Source organism: Amphiura filiformis, chromosome 17 (assembly GCF_039555335.1).
Source record: "Amphiura filiformis chromosome 17, Afil_fr2py, whole genome shotgun sequence".
NCBI classification, from domain to species: Eukaryota; Metazoa; Echinodermata; class Ophiuroidea; order Amphilepidida; family Amphiuridae; genus Amphiura; species Amphiura filiformis.
The window spans coordinates 40,172,783-40,192,423 of NC_092644.1; the positions used below are offsets into that span (position 1 = coordinate 40,172,783).

General features: G+C 36.6%; 1 protein-coding gene across 2 annotated transcripts; it reads right to left on the reverse strand.

Annotated features, from left to right (window-relative positions):
* Positions 1–1,538: 1,538 nt before the first annotated feature.
* Positions 1,539–18,108, reverse strand: LOC140137786 (protein AMN1 homolog). 2 transcript variants are annotated; one of them, XM_072159553.1, is made up of 6 exons: positions 18,035–18,108; positions 13,331–13,463; positions 11,898–12,042; positions 6,341–6,558; positions 4,632–4,800; positions 1,539–3,100 (listed from the first exon to the last, which is right to left on the reverse strand). In XM_072159553.1, exons 1-6 carry the CDS (start codon positions 18,082–18,084, stop codon positions 3,024–3,026), a joined length of 792 nt encoding a protein of 263 aa, XP_072015654.1. In that variant the 5' UTR covers positions 18,085–18,108; the 3' UTR covers positions 1,539–3,023. The 2 variants fall into 2 exon arrangements, with proteins under 2 accessions (XP_072015654.1, XP_072015655.1); XM_072159554.1 differs by lacking the exons at positions 13,331–13,463; positions 18,035–18,108 and adding an exon at positions 12,876–12,952.
* Positions 18,109–19,641: the final 1,533 nt, after the last annotated feature.

Below are 19,641 nucleotides of genomic sequence, written 5' to 3' on the forward strand. Positions count from 1 at the left end.
AGGAAATGGTTTTTTGCAACATATCTTTTAAATCTTCACTTCAGTTCAAATGAAAAGTTCATGACATTTTTGGGAAACTTGTAAAAAAAAACTTTTTTCAAAAAAAGTTCTATGGTCAGGGCTGCTGAGACGGTCGGACAAGGACAAGGACAAGCAAACATCTTTTTTTTTGGCCTAATATCAATGGAAAATTAACACAAATATTAAAATAGTTAATATAAACATTACAACGATACATACATTATACAATATTTAAAGAATATAAATCTATTATATACATAAATTTATGTTGTATTATGGAAATATAGAAAGCACACTATGATAGATTTAAAACTTACAATTCAATAATGCAAATTCAATTCATTTATACCTTTTTTAAACACCAAACCAACTTTTGAATGGATAGAGTTCATTGTATGAATTATAAACCCATCATCCCAAAAAGAAAGTATCCAGTTTGATTATGATCCATAAGTCAATGACAGGGTCTTAAATCAAGCCTACCAATTTGTATGTTACAGATAAATTCATTCCATACAGTTTGATACCTCATTTGACCAAATCGATGACACAATGACCTTTCGAATGCACCTACCCAGGATGTTGAAGTTGCAGTAATTCCTATTAATGTGGTTTTTTTTTTGCTTCTAAAGATTCTTCATAAAGGTACACCATAACAGACGAAGACTGTTTGACTTCACTCCGTCCTCAATGTTTTACCTTTCACTCTTCACAGTCAATATCTGGTATGTCTTCCTGCTGCATAAATGACTGTCAGACATCTGCGCCGCATGCTCTCAGTGAAACAAAATGCAGGCGGCGGATGACATGATCGAGCTGGCAACTTGTGAAACCACCCGGCCGTATGGCATTTTCCAATATACTCGGTTAGTTTTGTGGTGTTCATTATCGAACCCCAACGGTTTTAGCTTGTATTTATATTATTTATCAACATAGGCCTATTTGTTTGTGATAATTCAAGCGTTTTAAAATGTCAAAATAATCCCATTCAATTACACGGTTGACGATGAAAATTTACTGAATTTAGAGAATGCAATGCGGCCACCACCTGACAAAATGAATATTGAGCAGCAGGACCAAATCAATCTAGCAATTACTGCAACTTTTTAAATTGAGGTGATTGCATTTAAATGGTCATTTTTGTCATCAATTCTGCCTAGATTTGGACAAATGATGTTTCAAACTATGCAGAATAAATTCAACTATAACATACTTTTGGTAGGTCTTGATTTAACACCCCTCCTTTGACTTACGGACCAAAATTAAACTGGATACTTCTTTTTGGGATGTGTTTAGATATTTAGACTTGAATAGTATATGCCCATGCTTCAGACTATAAATAAATCAACCACATAGGATTGTCATGCAAGGGACCAAAATGTGTAATGTGTACCTTAGGCATTCTTTGGTAAAGAGCTAAAGGCCATACTGGAATGACAATTTTCGTCAACAATTTTCTTTACCCACTTCCAAGTGCCAGAAGTGAATAAGTGCTATAGCTGGCATGTGTAGCTACTGAGTCTATACTATATGCATCATGAAAACATATCTTATTACCAAATTAACATGGATGACAGTCCGGGATGACAGTATGAACGAGAGCCATAAAAACTAATCACTCACTATAGAATACAGGAGACGCTAGATGCTAATAACCTGCTGCCCCAGTTACTGCTCATAAACTGCAAGATTGAGAAAATTGAGGCAAGCAGCATTATTAAGATCCTGCATTTGAAGGGTTGCAGTGCCTAGAAAATCTGCATGATGAAATGAAAGTTATCTTCAGCGGTGATTGTGATATTGTCACTGTTGCTTTTTGGAGAATGAATTTTTATTTCATCACAGATTTTTTGGGCACTGTAACCCTTAAAATGGAACTTAATCATGCTACATGCCTCAATTTTCTCCATTTTGCTGGTTATGCGGATACATAGGCAGGTACTGACATCTAGCGCCTGTAAAAAAAGTAAACATTCTTATGAGACCATTTTTGCATCATAGTGTACATAAGGACCAATGATTACACTGACAAAATTTAATTGATATAGCTCTTTCACTTCTGGGTGATTTCTAAAACTTTTTGATACCCCCTCGTATCTTGCACTACATCAAAACCCAAACTTTCATTAGAATGAAGAATTGCATATAAAATTGGCGCAAAAATATTCAATACAAATATAAATGGCTATGTCGTCTGTCAATTCAATTGTTATACCGTTCTGGTTGAGTTTATTCAATAGGGTCTATTCAAAAAATCTCCTCCATCATCATCATGGGTTTGTTTGCCCCAAAATGTGGGGTTTTTTTCAGTTGCTGTCAACATTGGTTAGTGACTTTGCATTTATCTGTTAACAATACTACCTTTCCTATAGAATGGAATGGAAAACACAACAGGCAAAAATTAGAAGGTTCAAATCCATACACACTTACCTTTGTGGGAGTGTGAAATTAAAATGGGGTTATACCTGAATGAGTGACTCCATTTGAAATCTACACCCCCTATGTGGGCAATTAAGGTCATATCTTTCACATGGGGTGTATAGATTTCAAATGGAATAGCCCATTTGTAATTTGTTTTCAATATAATGAGGCAAGAGAAGCAACAACTGATAGCACTGCAAGTTTGAAACAAAGAAAATGTTTGAATGTTGCAAGCATGCAAGGTTATCTACTCCCACAGGTGGCTTTTCCCTTAGAACCTCAATTCTAAGACCATTCAAAACCATTTGAGGAATGTTATCTGGTAACCCACAACATACATACAGTGTGTGAAATTGAAGTTGAGGGCTGTAAAAATTTACGCAGGCCCTTGGAATTTCAAATCCAAATGATGGTTTATTTCGCACATTGCATACATATACATTGCAGAAAAATAGTTTTGACACCCTGTATTTTTGCTATATAAACAAAATGTTATAATAATAATAACAAATAAATTGGTCCTGACAAGAAAATAACTACAACGATGCATCTGCTGTAGCCAATTAGCGACACAAGTTACCTTAGTATATTGTCCATGTTACTTGCTTCATAGGTGATTGGGGATCCCGTAAATCTTCCAAGGCTTGACGAGATCGCTCTACAGGGATATAAATGATACAAACAATATCAAATTAAAAGCAATGAATTGAAACTATTCAATTAACTCAAGTGCCGCTCAATTGTAATTATCAATGGGGAAGGGCAGGAGAGCTTGATCTCCCTCAGTCTAAACACCATTGAGTCCTCCACCAATACAGACTGATTTATGTGTGTGAATCAGGGGCCGCATCTGACGCGTATGCACGTCCAGGGACTCCTTATTTTTTTATTTTGGCCATTTTGGACTCCTTAATCATAAGTTGAAAGTGACCAAAGGGTCCAATAAAAACTGTACGGGTGTATGGACTCCTTAATTTTACAATGCACGGAGGCGTAAATCAGTATAAGAATCATTGCTTAAAAAAAGAAAAAGAATAAGTCAAAGTGAAGTCTTGCGGGTACATCAATTTTCAAGTTTCATCGTTCAAACGCCACAAAGGGGGTCCCAAGTCGGATAATGTAAAATTGCTCAGTTCCGAAGTTTCAAATTTCGGACAGATGGACTCCTTATATTCTCTTTAGACCCCTTAAATGTTGGTTTTTTAGGTACCAAAGGGTCCAAAAAATTAAATTGGCCCCTTTGATTTTTTGTGCTCGCGCTACCCCTGGCCTGGTGTGAATATATGTGTGTGTCAGTAGATGCCTTGAACTAAGGAGGTCCTCAGTTTCTTTACCCACAAAGCGTATTGCAAACAATGTAAAAATAAACAATGTAAGATTATGTCTCGTTAGCAGTTATAAGTCAGGTCTCAGTTGGATTCCAAAACTTCAAGTGGGTCCAACTTCCTCATTTAGATTGGACCAAGTGAGAGGTCCTTAGTTGGAAAATCCTAGTCCTCATTTGCCATTTGTTACAGGTATATGTGAATGTTTATAAACATGTAGTTATTGGTGACCTAGACTTTGCGTTATTTTCTTACCACATGGGGACTTCATGACTTGTTCAAAATGCGATCACTACAGGACCCACCATAGAAGAGAGAGTGTCCCTGATTGGCTAGAAAACACACAAAATATTTGAGAATGTCCTTGGTTGGCAGAAAAACTTTTAAATTAAAATATGTTTTCTATAAATGTGCAGATATCCGGATGCATTTAGCATTATCTGCTTTCATTTATAGACTTTATCATATGATTGTACCCATCAGTTGTGATGTTTATTCAAAAGTCTGTTTTGTCCAAATGCAACATTGGATAATCTTGAGATGACCAGAAGTTTTATGACCTATTATAACATTAATCTAAAAATGAGATGGATCTTATGTTGCATTTTGATGTGAAAGTCTTCTACAGTGGTGGCATCAGGAATTTTTTTCTTCAGGGGAGGGGGGATTTCAGAAGGGGGGCAAAATCTCAAAAAAAAATGTGCATAAAATTGCTGTACAAAAAGTGACCAATTTCATAATTATGGTTAAAAGTGTGGGGGGGGCAAGAAAAATATTGGGGGATGTCCCGCTTTCCCCACTAGTCATCTATAATCCAAGGAAACTAATGGGTACTATCATTTGATACAGATTGTATATACGTACCAGTGATACAAGGGCATCCATGGAACAACAGAATGGCGATACGTGGACAGAAATTAACGATGGCTTCCACTGCTTCATCAGACAAATGGATGCAATGGTTCATGTGAAGTTCAGACAATGTCTGTTTGCAGACACCCATTGCAATGCTGATAATACCATTATCTGTAATCTACAGTAAGAAAACATGGAAAACACATTTAATCAACAACAAAATGGTACATTTTGGAAAATATGTACATGGGTATGTCCACTGAAGGCATTTTGCTAGACATACTCGTATGTAGCAGATTGTAGTTTACCATCACAAAAATCCAGACCGCATTTGTAAGTTCTTAAGAGTAGACTAGCAGAATAGTCAACTGCAGATCTGTCGGATAATGCTTTTCAATGGGAAATGAACTTTGCTGCTTGGATGATGTCACAATGAGGTTAGCATTTATTCCGTATTGAAAAGCGTGTTCCGACGGATCTGCACTCGACCAGCCTCCTAGGTATTGTTGGTTGAAGCAAACCAATGAAAAAATAAAAATAACACTTTGATGTTTTGCAAAAGTTCATTCTACAAATCATATACTTTGAAAACTTGCTTGATTTATTGTTGTGAATGAGTTATGTATGTTTTCCAAAAGCGTTGTTGTTTCAGCCCTCTTTACAACATAACTCAAGAACCACAGGACCTACAAAAGTTGGTGAAGTTATGAAAGGAACCCAGGAAAGGAACCCCAAACCAGTGGTGCAGCAACGGGGGAAGCCCCCCCCCCCCAGACATCTTGTCCCCTCTGATATCGTCCCCTTGAAAGTTACCTTGTCCCCTTATGAATTCAATGCTACTGACTGATATTTCAGTGCAAAATATAACCTATTCTATTACCCCCACGACCCATTATTCAAAATCGTGCACTGTGATTTGTTGAAACGCGTCATGTGAAAGACCATTAATTAGCAATGAAGTGGCCAGGGCAACAAACTTTATGTTCTTCTCGCATCACAGCGCACAGCAAAGAGCGATACAGTATATTAGCGTCGTTACGCATTCTATGCAAAGCATTACGCTTGGTTACGCGTTCTGCAATACTCGCTATCACTTACGCTTTGGCTAGCTACGCGTAGACGCTCCACCTTGAGGTAAACAACATGAAATATTCGGGCAAAAAATGTGATATTTCTCTTTATATCATGATTACAGTGACTTTAGCCGTGCGATAGTTTTTATTATATCACTCATACATAAATTCTAGACAGTATCATTTTTACTATCAGCCTCTCCGTGTGATAGTTTTTACCATCATAGTGCTGCGCCGTAGTGCGCCTGCGCTAAGCCATGCGCTGACTCTTAGAATCGCCGATTTAGTTATGGGGTGGATCCCAAAATGTGAAGTATATCACTGCAAAACATGGTGTTATGTTGATGAAAAAATGTATTTCCTACCTTAAATAGTATTTTAGTAATAGAATTTATGTACGAGTGATATACAACAAATATTAACTGTCTTAAATTTGTGTAATGGTCGAAATATAATCACTCGGTGAAAGATGTATTATTCCATTCCACTCGCCGTTCCGGCAGTAAAAAGCGTTTAAATAATGGGTTCGGCTGTGCCTCACCCATTATTTACGTTTTTACTGCCTCGGACACATTATTTGCGTGTAAAGGATAATGCATTAACCTTTATTTCTTAAATACAAACCATACACAGTACAGGACTTACCCTAGTTTTTGATATATTCAAGCTGCGTAACATACGGCAATTCTGTCCAATAGCAATGAGTGACGCATCTGTGATCTGCTGACAGCCTCCAATATTGAGTTCAACCAGGTTACGGCAAGACTGTGCTAAGGCTATGACGGCGGTGTCTGTGAGGTTCACACAGCGACGTAGGTATACAATGTTTAACAGTGGGCAGCAAGATGCAAATGCCTGAACACCTGAACAACAAAATGGTATTCATAACCAGTTAGGTGATGAAAAATAATAACCCTGTTCTATGGGGGACAGACCTTTCAAGTATGGTCAAACGGTCGGGCATTGTTTTGGTTTTTTTTCTTTCTTTCTTTTTTTCCCTGAGAGGCTAAAATTACCCTAAAATTTCACAAAAATCTGAAAAAAAAAGCTGAATATTTTTGAAAACATATTAATCAATTTTGGCCCCAAAACAGCTGATTTTACGATTAGCAACAACATTTTCTCCAAAACTCAAATTTTGGGTTGGTCAGGCCCATAGCTGCCCGTAGGACAGGGTTTTTTTCATCGACTTATTAATCTATTTGTAATTACAGTCCATCTTCTTCTATTAAGTCATGATGGTGCCAAGTATTGGCTAAATATGTGTAATTCTCTGCATTATATGTCTGAAGTGCTAATATTGGGACACACCCAGGTCTGATTATGGTCCTAAAAAAAATCTGATTTTGTTTAAGTTGGCGAACGGAGGGAGTGGAGCGACCGTAGGGGAGGTCCAGGGGCCCGCTTAAGGGCCCCGGTGGGGTCCAGGGGCCCAGAAGCTCCTGGGTTTTAGCCATATCAGAGGGTAAAAATTGGGTTTCTGAGGCATATAATTGTATGGGTTTTTTCTAAAATTGTTTTTCATTTTTAATGCATGCAACCCCTAAAAAGTTTATAATTAACACTTTCTTAATTTCCCCACTAACAAAAATTGTCTTGCTCTTTTTATGATGAAATATCATCATTCACTTCCGGAAATGTAAAAAAAAAAAATAATAATAATAATAATTTTTTTTTTTAGTAGAAAAAATCGAAACCGATTTAAATCGGGAATAATCAGGCCTGGACACACCTAAAGATTATGCAATATGGGGTAATAACACTGAAAGATGGTATTTGACACCGAGTGCTGTATACATCAATGCAAGCATTGTTATGAAAATGAAATCTTTCCTTAAACACTAGGGACAATTCATTTTAATAATTCTACTGTGAGCATGTCATCTATTCTTGAAATATTCATCATAGGAACTCTAAGGACAATAAAAGACATGATGTTATTGTTTTAACCAAATTTACATCATTCAAATTGACCTTAACTGCCCATGTCCCAAAAAGGCATGTCCAAATTGACATAGTATTGCCCATAAAGCTGTGTACATCTATTTTTCCATTTTTTTTCACCAAAATGCCAAAAAAAAACCCTTAAGCCTGATTACCAGTTCTATTCTGAAGCCACACTGACCTGTAATGCTTTTTTACATGGTCAGTAAGCAAGAAGACTATCACTTCAAACAAAACGGTTTTTTTTTAATGCTGTGCATTAGTCTGTGACCATGTGGACGACTAACAACTTGATAACAGTGGCCAAACAATAAAAGTTATTTACTGGAATAAAGTCTCCGCCAGGTTCCCCTTGTATAAAACTGACAATTTTGACCTTCTGCATGCCTTGATGACCATCACATTGAAGGTCAATGCCGATCGCTTTGATCAGACGATCACGGCCCGCACGTAGACCAGAAAAGGACAAAGGGTGACTGAAATACTGACCCTGTGATTAGGCCTTGAGAATCCAATTGGACAATCAAGTTATAAAATAGGTAGAAATATTTACTTTTTTTTATTTATTTATATTTTTAATAATCTCAAGTTATATGAATGAGGGGCCCTGCAGGCAAAATGCCAGCCACTGGGATCAACTTGACATCTTGGTATATTTACTAGTCGGTTTTGGAAACAAACAATAAAGAAATAAAAAAAAAATAAAAAAATAAGGCATGTTGATGTTCAGACCAAAATTATTTATCAGAGATGTGTGTTAATGCAGGCTAGGCTACTCTGGATCAATAATTGTTCACTGCAAGCAAATTAAAACTTTATATCCATATCAATCCGATTGAAAATAGCTAACACAACAAAACTTATCACAATGATGCCATTGAACTGTGGCATAAATGCTTTCAAGATGGCGAGAATAAATGAATAGGTACGGAAGTTGCAAATCATTGAATTTCCCTGCAAAAATTGCCAAGATTAAGAGCTCAAAGTTGCAGAAAATTAGCTACAATTCATAAACATCAGCAGGACAGGATATTGTATTTGCTAGATATCAGCAGCTCATGATGGCTTTACTGATCTGTTCTTATCACGAGCTGCTGATATCTAGATTATCTGTTGAGGGGGGGGGGGGTTTAACCAAACCCACACAACATGGCTTTTGCAATTTGAATCTCCTGAGCAAATTTGCTTGTCACATAAACTGCACTAGTCAATCAATGGGTACCAAATTTCTCCATTATCGCTCATTACAAGTGATGCATCGCAATCATCCTGCGATCTGGTGCAAATTCAGCTTTCACTAGGATCCATAACATGCTCATCTATAAGGGTGCAGTTCTTTAGTCCCAATACATTTGCACATTCATTGAATGACCTTTGAAAATTTGGGTACAAAAACTCATACCGTACTCTGCAACTTGAGGTCAAATTTTACACTATGATTGTTTAATTGAGGTTATTGAACTATGCTTTTTGGGATGAGGCCATTGTGGTCCATAGTGTTTACACATGGACGAAGAATATAGAGCATGTAGTGCGATGGACTTGAGACTTTGTTCAGCGACGTGAGGCCAGTGACAAAAAATAAGTCCTATAAACACACGATTTACGTAGCCTATATCGCTAGCTATCATTGGTGGTGGCAGCAGCATTTTTCTGCAATTATATATTCATATATTCATTATGTATCAAGATGGCAGTTAAGTCCCGGTTCTCTGTCTCTAATTCTGTGGTGCAGCAGCATTTTTCTTCAGGCACATGATAATGGCACCGGCGGAAAATACATGGGGAAGCCGACGGTGTACACACCTTTTTGTATTGTACTGGTATATATGAGTTGCAACGGCCTGGTTTACAGTGTTCTGAACATCACTGGACCATTTTGGCAAAATGGTCCACTTTATATGACAGGAGTGAAAAAAAATTAAATGCCTTAGGGGCAAATGACAGGTGGATTGGTAGCCAGAGGATGATTTAAGGAAGCCCCATCATGCACTGTAAAAGTGTTATCACTAGAGTTTCAACTGCCACTTTACTTTTCAAATCCCATTGAATTCTGTGCAAAAGATGTTGTTTTAGAATTGTGTGTGTGTCATTATTACTTGGTCAATTTCAGATCTAAAGTGATGTATCATGTATGCATGAAGGATGATTCACACCTTCTGTAGATAACATAAAATGTGAAATCGACCAGTATTTTGAAGGTGTTTTTATTGTAAATATTTTTTGATTTTTAGGGTCAAAATTTCAAACCACTTAAATATGTTTCTGTTTACTGAAATCATGCATAGAAGCAACTTAAATTCCAGTAAAATAATGTTTCAAGGCTTAAACCTTTTGATTTCTAATAAAAATTTGACATTTCCATAACATTTTGGTTAAAATCTAAGAAAAAATGTATTTTACATAACCTCATAAAATTATGACATGAAAGCTGGAATACATGTGAAATCCCATTCCAAAGTAAGTCAACAGATATAAGTTAAATTTTATACCATGTTTTGCTATGTTTGTAATTGCAGTTTTGAAAATTTTTAACATCAAGTGTCATTTACAATGGAAATTTCCAAACCTTAAACATATTTTTAAGTTTTAATTGGGTTCCTAAAATAATTTGAATGTCTAACTTCATGTACAAATACTACTTGATGAAAGGAACCTCCCAGCCAAGTTTCACAGAAATTGGAGTTATTTTTTAGAAATGGCAATTCAAGCGATTTGTGTTTCGGAGGCTTCAGTTAACAACACAGGTGATCATAAAAGTAAAATATTTGGCTAACTACTACAAGTTGACATAAAAAAAATAGGTAAAAAATATCACAATTACCAATTTTCATGCTTTGCTTCTAAGTATTGAATTTCAGTTGTGACAAAAATTAAATTATCACAGCAAGTCATTTTTTTTGTTTCGAGGCTTCATGTTAACAATTGTTAAACATTGCAGAAGTAGTTTTTTGAAAACAACAGTGTTGGGATCATCTAAGCTGTTATTTTCTTGTGTGTATTGAATCAATGATTCTATGCGGCAGATATTGTAGATTTATCACATGTTAATTTTTTCACCCATTTGTTAAGTATGGTGTTTTTTGCATGTGAAGCCTCCGAAACAGGCTTATTTAGGTATCAGTATATTTTTCAAACATTAACCATAATGTCAAATTTTTTTTTAATTTATGACATTCTGCACATATCAAGTAATAATTACAATGCAGATATCAGTATGAAACACACCAATTTAGATATGCATAGATGATAATTAATCTTATTGTTGTTTCGGAGGCTTCATTTGTTTCGGAGGCTTCAATTGTTAACGGAAAGTTTGTATTGGGTCCCATTTTCAAACGGTGATATATATCTCCACGATTTAAAAACATGTGACTTGAGGATCTACTTTGCTACATTTTGATAAATAGATTGGATGAGCTCTTTTATTTATATTTGCACAAGCTTGCTGAACAGTTTGTTTCGGAGGCTTCAAAAAGTTAACGGAAAAAACAGCTCTTTGAAGTCAAGATTTTATAAAAATTTTAAAAGCTTGCAAATCGACTAATTTTTGTTACCCATTTCAAGTTAAGATAACAACTGTTATGAATCAAGAAGAAGTGAAGAAATAACCAAGAATTATGAACCAAAGCTACACCCACAAAGTTTGTTAACAATTGTTAACGGAAAATGAAGCCTCCGAAACAACAAATATCGAAGTCCAGTTCTCAAAAATACAGGGCTGTTCACAATTAAATCTAATGTGGCAGTGTTTACTGAACATATGACTGTACTTTCAGGATAAGAAAAATTATCCATGAACTAACTGAAGAAAACACAGGGTTTTACAAAAATGTTACTGTTTTTTATAGTTTTTCAAAATGGCAATATTAAGTACATTTAAGCCTGCTAAAACTGAACGCAGTAACTCCCAAAGCTGATTATGCTACCCAAGGTAGCTGCTAACTAGATGACTTATGTGGCCAAAAATCATGGAATTCTGTGGCTTTATTAGAACACTACGGATTAAAATGTTAAAAATCCAAAGTTACACCCTTTACCATGAAAATGACCATATCTGTCCAAATTCAAATTTAACCATGCATGTGTATGCAGTGGGCGGGCAGTGGTGTCATGTTCACTCACACAGCTATGCTAACCACAAGACTTGCTGGGTAGTGCTTAAATCATCCTCTGATTGGTAGCTAACTAAGATACTGCTTGAAGCTAAATCTGATATACATACAAGCTAACCCCACCCCATGTTGAAATTACCAACCTGCTGACGTTATTGTAGTTCTGTTATCCTTGGCAGAGTTGAGATCAATTTTCCTCAGATTTCTACATACTGCCAACCTCTGCAAGCCAGCGTCTGTGACATCACACTCCGACAGATCAAGGATCTTGGTTCTACCATGGACTACCTGTAAATAAATGCACACACAAAACTCTTGTATGTCATATTTTATGATTTGCAATTACCTGATTGATTGTTTCTACCTAACTCTCTTACCTTGTGAATGTTGTCATCTGTCTCATAAGATGCAAGAATTTGATTATCGATTGGATAATTCTACTTAATTTTCATGAATTCGACGGGTGCATTACATAGTGACGAATGTCAAACCCAGGGTGTTTTACATAGTGACGGATGTTGATCGCAAATTTATCAAAAAATGCGCATCGGGAAAAAATTGAGTAGGTAAATTGTATTGGGTATAGATTTAATATAAACTTGCCATTAATGTTCAGCAATTCATGTGTTTATTAAAAGTAGACCCTTGAAAGATATTTTCAAAACGTTAAAATGTAGTAATATCGTACATCTCACATATAGATTGCCGAAGTTATCCGTCACTATGTCAGTTATGTCTTGCACATTTTTTTGAGAGCTCAACATCCATCACTATGGATTTTCCTGTAAAGTGTAGATCCGTCACTATGTAACGCACCTGAAGAAATTGTGTATGTTGTCACCTGTAGTCTTCATTCACTCATAAGATGTAAGAATTTATCCTTAAGTCTTCCAGGGAAGAGTTCAACTTCAGACACCACCATTTGTTATAGCGGTTTGAATCACCATTTGTAGCGGTTTGGTTGATTCTCTTACCTTGTGAATGTTGTCATCCGTAACAAGTCCCCTTTTGCTCATAAGATAGAAGAATTTATCTTAAAGTCCTCCATGTATCCATATGAACTTCAAACATCAAGCTTTGTAATAGTTAGTTGGTTGATTGATTCTACCTAATTCTCTTACCTTGTGAATGTTGTCATCCGTAACAAGTCCCCTTTTACTCATAAGATGCAAGAATTTATCTTAAAGTCCTCCATGTATACATATGAACTTCAAACATCAAGCTTTGTAATAGTTAGTTGGTTGATTGATTCTACCTGATTCTCTTACCTTGTGAATGTTGTCATCTGTAACAAGTCCCCTTTTACTCATAAGATGCAAGAATTTATCTGCAAGAATTTATCTTAAAGTCCTCCATGTATACATATGAACTTCAAACATCAAGCTTTGTAATAGTTAGTTGGTTGATTGATTCTACCTGATTCTCTTACCTTGTGAATGTTGTCATCTGTAACAAGTCCCCTTTTGCTCATAAGATGCAAGAATTTATCTTAAAGTCCTCCATGTATACATATGAACTTCAAACATCAAGCTTTGTAATAGTTAGTTGGTTGATTGATTCTACCTGAATCTCTTACCTTGTGAATGTTGTCATCTGTAACAAGTCCCCTTTTACTCATAAGATGCAAGAATTTATCTTTGAGGCCCCCAGGTAATCGTTCAACTTCAGACATCACACTTGGTAGTACACTAACAACAACACGTAGGCTTCTGCAAGATCAAGGACAAAAATACACTGTGAACAACACACTTGGTAGAATACTAACAACAACGCGTAGGCTTCTGCAAGATCAAGGACAAAAATACACTGTGAACAACACACTTGGTAGAATACTAACAACAACCCGTAGGCTTCTGCAAGATCAAGGACAAAAATACCCTGTAAAGATCACACTTTGTAGTACAAGTACCTTTAAGGGGTACTACACCTGTGGCCAATTTTGTGCCTATTTTTGCATTTAATTATTGACAGCAATGGATGTTCTAAAAATGTATTTTGTGGCATTTAGAATATTTTAATTGCCGTCTGCAATTTCTATCGATCCAAAGTATAAATGCAAAGGCGACGACCAATGCGGCGATTGCCCATCGCTTTTCAAAAGCGGTGCATCGCAATCGCTTGGCGATCGAGTATAAACTCAGCTTTAGGCTTCTGCAAGATCAAGGACAAAAATAAACTGTGGCTGTGCAGTCTTTCTGTGCACATAACACTTTGTTTGCTAATCTTGTTCATAACCTATTATCAAAAATAACACACAATTTGGAGCTAACGCTTAGCCTATACAAACAATTTTGAATTCTTTGAATTTTGTGACTACAATTGTAAGAAAACATGAAAGTTACATGTTTTTGCTCCATTTCCACTCAAATTGCAAATGTTTTTCAATTTTACTTTTAGGCCTAAAAAAATATTGTTTGACTGGCGTAACCGGACCGACCCTAAAATTAGGCCCGACCCTAGACTATTTTCTTATTTTTTTGAGAAAAAATTTAAAAAATAAATAAATAAAAAATTTTTAAAAGGAACAAAAAAGTTCTACGGTCTTTATCATACGCAATTTACCGCTTAAAATGTGTGTAAAAAAAATGGTTTTTTTTTAAATGCCGAACGACCTACCCTAATTTTTTTTATGTTACACCAATCAAACAATTTTTTCTAGGCCTTATTGCCAGTTAGAACTAAAGGATTATTTAGCTATATTTCTTTTGGCAAATCAGGATAATATTTTTTAATCCGAAATTTCTCTAGAATAGGGAGTAGTGCAATACACTAAAAACAACCTGTATGTTTTCTGCAAGATGAGGGACATAATAAATTTATTGCAACTGGGAGAATCAACTTTGATTCTCTTCACCAAATTTGTCGAAAAGCCAATTGATTCTCACAAAAATATTTGTGCACATCGTGAGCATGAATTCCTTCAGCTGAGATCCAGAGCTATCCAGGGTGAGATTAAGGTTGGTATTAATAGTGACCCTGGAATTATGGTAAACATTTTGGCTCCAATATCGCTAAATTGTTGGTCTAAGGCTAATGAAATTAAATTTTTAGTCACCTGTCACTTCTTTTTTTTGGTCAGGCATGAGGTGACAATTTCATTAATACTATGTGATTGAAGAATATTCAATCACACAGATATCAATTATTTCTGAAACTTTCATTATTCTCAAAACTCACTATTCTTGAACATTTGGGGCATATTTGCCAAATACCAGGGCCTAGATTTCAATGAGAATCACAGAATTGATTCTCGTAATGATTCTCGCAAGATTCGGTTGCGAGAATCAACTTCTCATTGTATCATAGTAAGTGCAGCAACTATGATGGATTTTGATTCTCGCAAACCCAAGATGAAATTGAGGCCCTGAATACATTGTGTACCGGTACTCTGTTTTATAAAGGTTTTTGAATGCTGAGATAAATTTTAATACTGCCTCCTATAATCATAAATATTACTCTAGTTTGTGTGCTTGCTTTCTTTTCTAATTTTTAACAATCACATTCACAAGTTCTTGTTAAAACAACATTTTCAAAATATTTGTGCAAAGTTGGCACTATTATAGGTATGATAAACTTTTAGCAGAAGCTGCTTCACATTGATCGAGAGGTCTATCTACAATCCAAATAACAAAACCCTGCCATGGATAGTGGAATTGCCCGCTACCTTATTGGTCAAATATTAATCGCTCCTCACTCAGCGATGGCGCATAAATTATAAATTCAGCTTAAGTCTCCATTCGCGTCTGAGTCAGTGAGGTGTGACACCATGTAAAGCAATGGAAATTTGGGAGTATGTCAAAGCCGATAACGGCGGGGTAGTCCCAAAAAAGTTGCTCAAATGGCACATTGGGGGATTGGAGAATAGTTGGAGGTACTCACACCTCCTTTCCACTAAGTTTCATGCCCATATGACAGTTTTGCTCATTTGACCTGATTGACCTTTGACCTCAACTCAGATGACCCCTGGGTGACATGAAAAAAAATTGGCTCTTAATGTTGACTGTTCCCACCAAGTTTCATGCCCATATGACCAATTGTATTAATTTGACCTTATAGATGACCCCCGACCCCAAAATGACCTTCAAAATATTTGGCTCTAAATGTTGACTGTACCCACCAAATTTCATGCCCATACGACAGTTTTTAGTAATTTGACCTCAGATGACCCCTGGATGACCTTGGATGACCCTTAAATGACCATCCAAAAATTTGGCTCTAAATGTCACCAAGTTTCATGCCCATATCATGACAGTTTTTGCTCATTTGACCTCAGATTGACCTTTGACCTAAGTATATGACCTTGAACCCCACCCAAAAAAAGTAGCCAGAGTTTTTGATCATGACCCAGACTAGACGTTAGCTTTTCGTATCTCTTTCCTTGTTGGAAAGGTATAACGTTGAGGAGATAGGAACATGTACCGAACATTTGGGACCTACTCTGCCTTGTTTGGCCGAGTAACAGTACATGAACACTGTCTTTTGTGCCTATGTAAATTAGTCATTGTGTAAAGACTGAATCATTGTCGTTAACTGCACAAGTTACATGTATGTGTGCAATTCTAAAGAACGTTGACCGACAGAGGGTGGCAATATTCTGGCCTACGTGTCGCTTTTGAAAAACAGCGAATCATGCGCATGCTCAGCAGGCAAATACGACGGCGATTTAGTCCCGGTGGGGTCACTCCCTGGCAGGGGGGACACGTAGGACCGTTACCACAAGTACAAATTACCCCCTTTCGCAGTCGATTTCAAGGACAACTAGGACAAGTCATGAAATTGTACCCCCTTTTTTACTCCAAAACAAGGACAAAATGGTACTCTGAAACACCCCTATTTTTTAGATTCCGAGGACACATTTGCTATTTGGCCCTATTTCAACATTTCAAGGACGAGGCGTTTATGAATGTGGTTTTTTCAGTAATTAACAGGGCATCACAGAATTCAAGTACATGTAGTACCCCTTGCATATAAATTGGCTATTGCAAAATTTCTGCGAATCTATGCTAAGGCTACGCACGAAATAGAACCGAGAACAATATTGATCATGGGATGAGTACGAAGTAGGAAACCAAATTTATTCCTTATTTATCTGGCCAGCTATCCTCGGGATCGGGAGAAAATAATAAGAGGCCCAGTTTTTTTCAATTTCGTGGACATTTGTGCGATAAAACACCCCTATTTTTCCAATTTCACGGACAATTTTATCCGCGGACAAGCCCTAAAAATGACCTCTTTTTCCGCGATTTTGGTAACGATCGTGCGGTCAGTATTGCAAGTTGAGTGACCCCACCTGGGATTTAGTACACTGATCATGCGTGCGATTCAGGTTTCTGCAAAAGCGATTGAGTATAAATGCATCTTTAGAAATGACCGGCGATTGTGTGCTCTCAAGTGGGTTTTATCATGTTAATTAGTGACCTGACACACGTTTGTATTGGTTCGATCAAGCATTGAAATGCTTTCATTTTTTGTACTGGATCGTTCAAGTATGTCCAACAAATTTTTCAATGTAAGTGCCTCTGGCCCTAGTGGAAGTAAAAACGGATACTATGGCCAGAGTTCTAGGGCTAACCCAGACCCACCTATCCTGAAAATCTGAAGTCAATCCGCCCATCATCCATACCCGAGATACAGCACCCGGACGGAAACACAGAAGGATGGACATTGCAAAAACAGTATGTAGGTATGCCAGGCAAACCTTAGGCCACTAACAGTCAATTTTGAGTTGCCCGTCACATAATTTCTGAAAACAAGTGAGGTAACTTTTTCATTATTCATTATTTTCTGCCTTTCATTATGACCAACACGCATGTAAAATGTGTTCTTATTTGCCGCTCAAATCACTTGAAGATGACTGTTTAGCCCAAATGAGATTCAAAAGTATATTAAAAAGAGTGCTGTCATGCTGTTTTGGGGAATTTTGCTAGCAGAATCTTTTTGATGAAAGTCGATCTTTGAAAGATGTAACTTTGCCACGGAAAGTGCTATGACAAAAAAGGTTTTCAGTTTTGGCTTTCTTTACTCAAGGGCTTTAATTTGATATATAAAATGATGCAGTTTGATGGCAAATTTAAATTCACCTGGCATACCTACAGTATGCTGTGTAGCTGGCAAGCGTGTCATGACTGTTGAATTTGGCAAGCTTAAATCTTTGCGCCGTCGATGACCCACACAAGGCTGTCATTTACATTATAAATCATATCAACGCATTTTATTCTAAACTGTGAACACTTAGGTTAACATGAAACATAAACAATCTATCGATAATTTGCCCACATACGTTGTTAGTAAACTTGGAACACCAACTGCTTCCTTCATATCATCCGCCATATCAACAAGTTGCCAGTTCCTGTGTACAACGAAACCGTTGCTCGAATTTCACTCACTCAAATTAACTTTTGAAAATCCACATCAAGAGGCTATCATTTTCTTTGGAATGGCCGCGGGGGCACTTCAATATGAAATGGATATAGGTGTAGGCAAGCGCGGATCCAGGGGGGAGCTTTGGTGGCTGCAGCACCCCGGGGTATGAATCGCAACAAAAAAAAAAGAAAGAAAGAAAAAAAAGAAAGAAAGAAAGAAAGAAAGAAGAAAGAAAGAAAGAAAGGAAGGAAGGAAGGAAAAAGTATGCAGTTCAGAAATGCCAAATTTCCCTAGGCAAGGGGACGCTGCCCCTGCCAACACCCTAGACCCCTAACTTTACAGCAGGCGCGGTTTATGCTCTCTACAAAGGCGAACCACTCTACAAGTTTAAGCTTGGTAACAAGTAGTACGGACAAGTATTTTCATTCAAAGCACTTGGAATGCCTATCGTGGTTTTGAATGAAAACCAAGCAATAGGCCTACGCGAGGCTTTTCAAGATATGAAACTAAGTGATAGAGGCGAAAATAAAATGCAAGCAAAGGTCTTCAGTAGAACTTGTAAGTATATACATGTAGTGAAAACAACGATTGTAAGTTTTGAAATTGATTACCAGTTCTATATAGGCCTACTTGATATAAAAAAAAATCCAGAATTTGAAAAAAAAAAATGTGGTGCCAGTTTTAAATTTTAAGTCCAAGATAAAAAGTGCCGAATTTAGTTCGTCCACACGTTAAGCCTATGGGATGTCATCGGGTGCAATCAAAAGTAGTTCTCATAAACCAGGGTTGCTGATTGTTTTAATCTTTTTTTAAATTAAAAAAAAATCAGATTTTTAAAACCTTAAACCACATACAGATAATAAAGGCAACCAAACTAGCTCACATAATGCCTACGAGTTGGCAATTCAATTTAGGGAGGGCATGGGAGTTTGGGTCGGGCGGAATTTTTTGCTCATAAGATAGTAAAATTTTGTAAAATATTGTTGAAATAAAATCTTGAATAAATCATGTGAAAATTAGAGGTAAATCAAGGCGATTTCCATTTGATCAAATCTAACTGGTAAAAGACCTAGGCCTACATAATTCAGTTGACTAGTATTAGTAGGCCTACATACCTATTTTGTAGAAAATGACAAATAGAAAATTCTACATTGCACCGTCCGTCGCACTTGACTTCAGTTTTTTTAATTAGAGGGGTCAATTACATTAAAGGGGCATTTCGTGATCCACAGCCTCATCCCCCCACTTTTCTCAAAAAAAGTTGAGATTTTTATATCACTGGAAACCTCTGGCTACATAATGTTTATGTACAAAATATTTCTTGCAGATTAATTCGGTTTGCAAAGATATCGTGAAATTTGAATTTCGTTCTGGTGCACCAGAACGAAATTACAACGCATTGTCTATGGAGCAGTGTAATACACATAATCACGCATAACTCACAAACGCAAAATCGGAATCAACTGAAATTTTGGGAATAGGCTTTTTTTTCGTGGATATGTACTGAAAAATGTCATAAAAAGA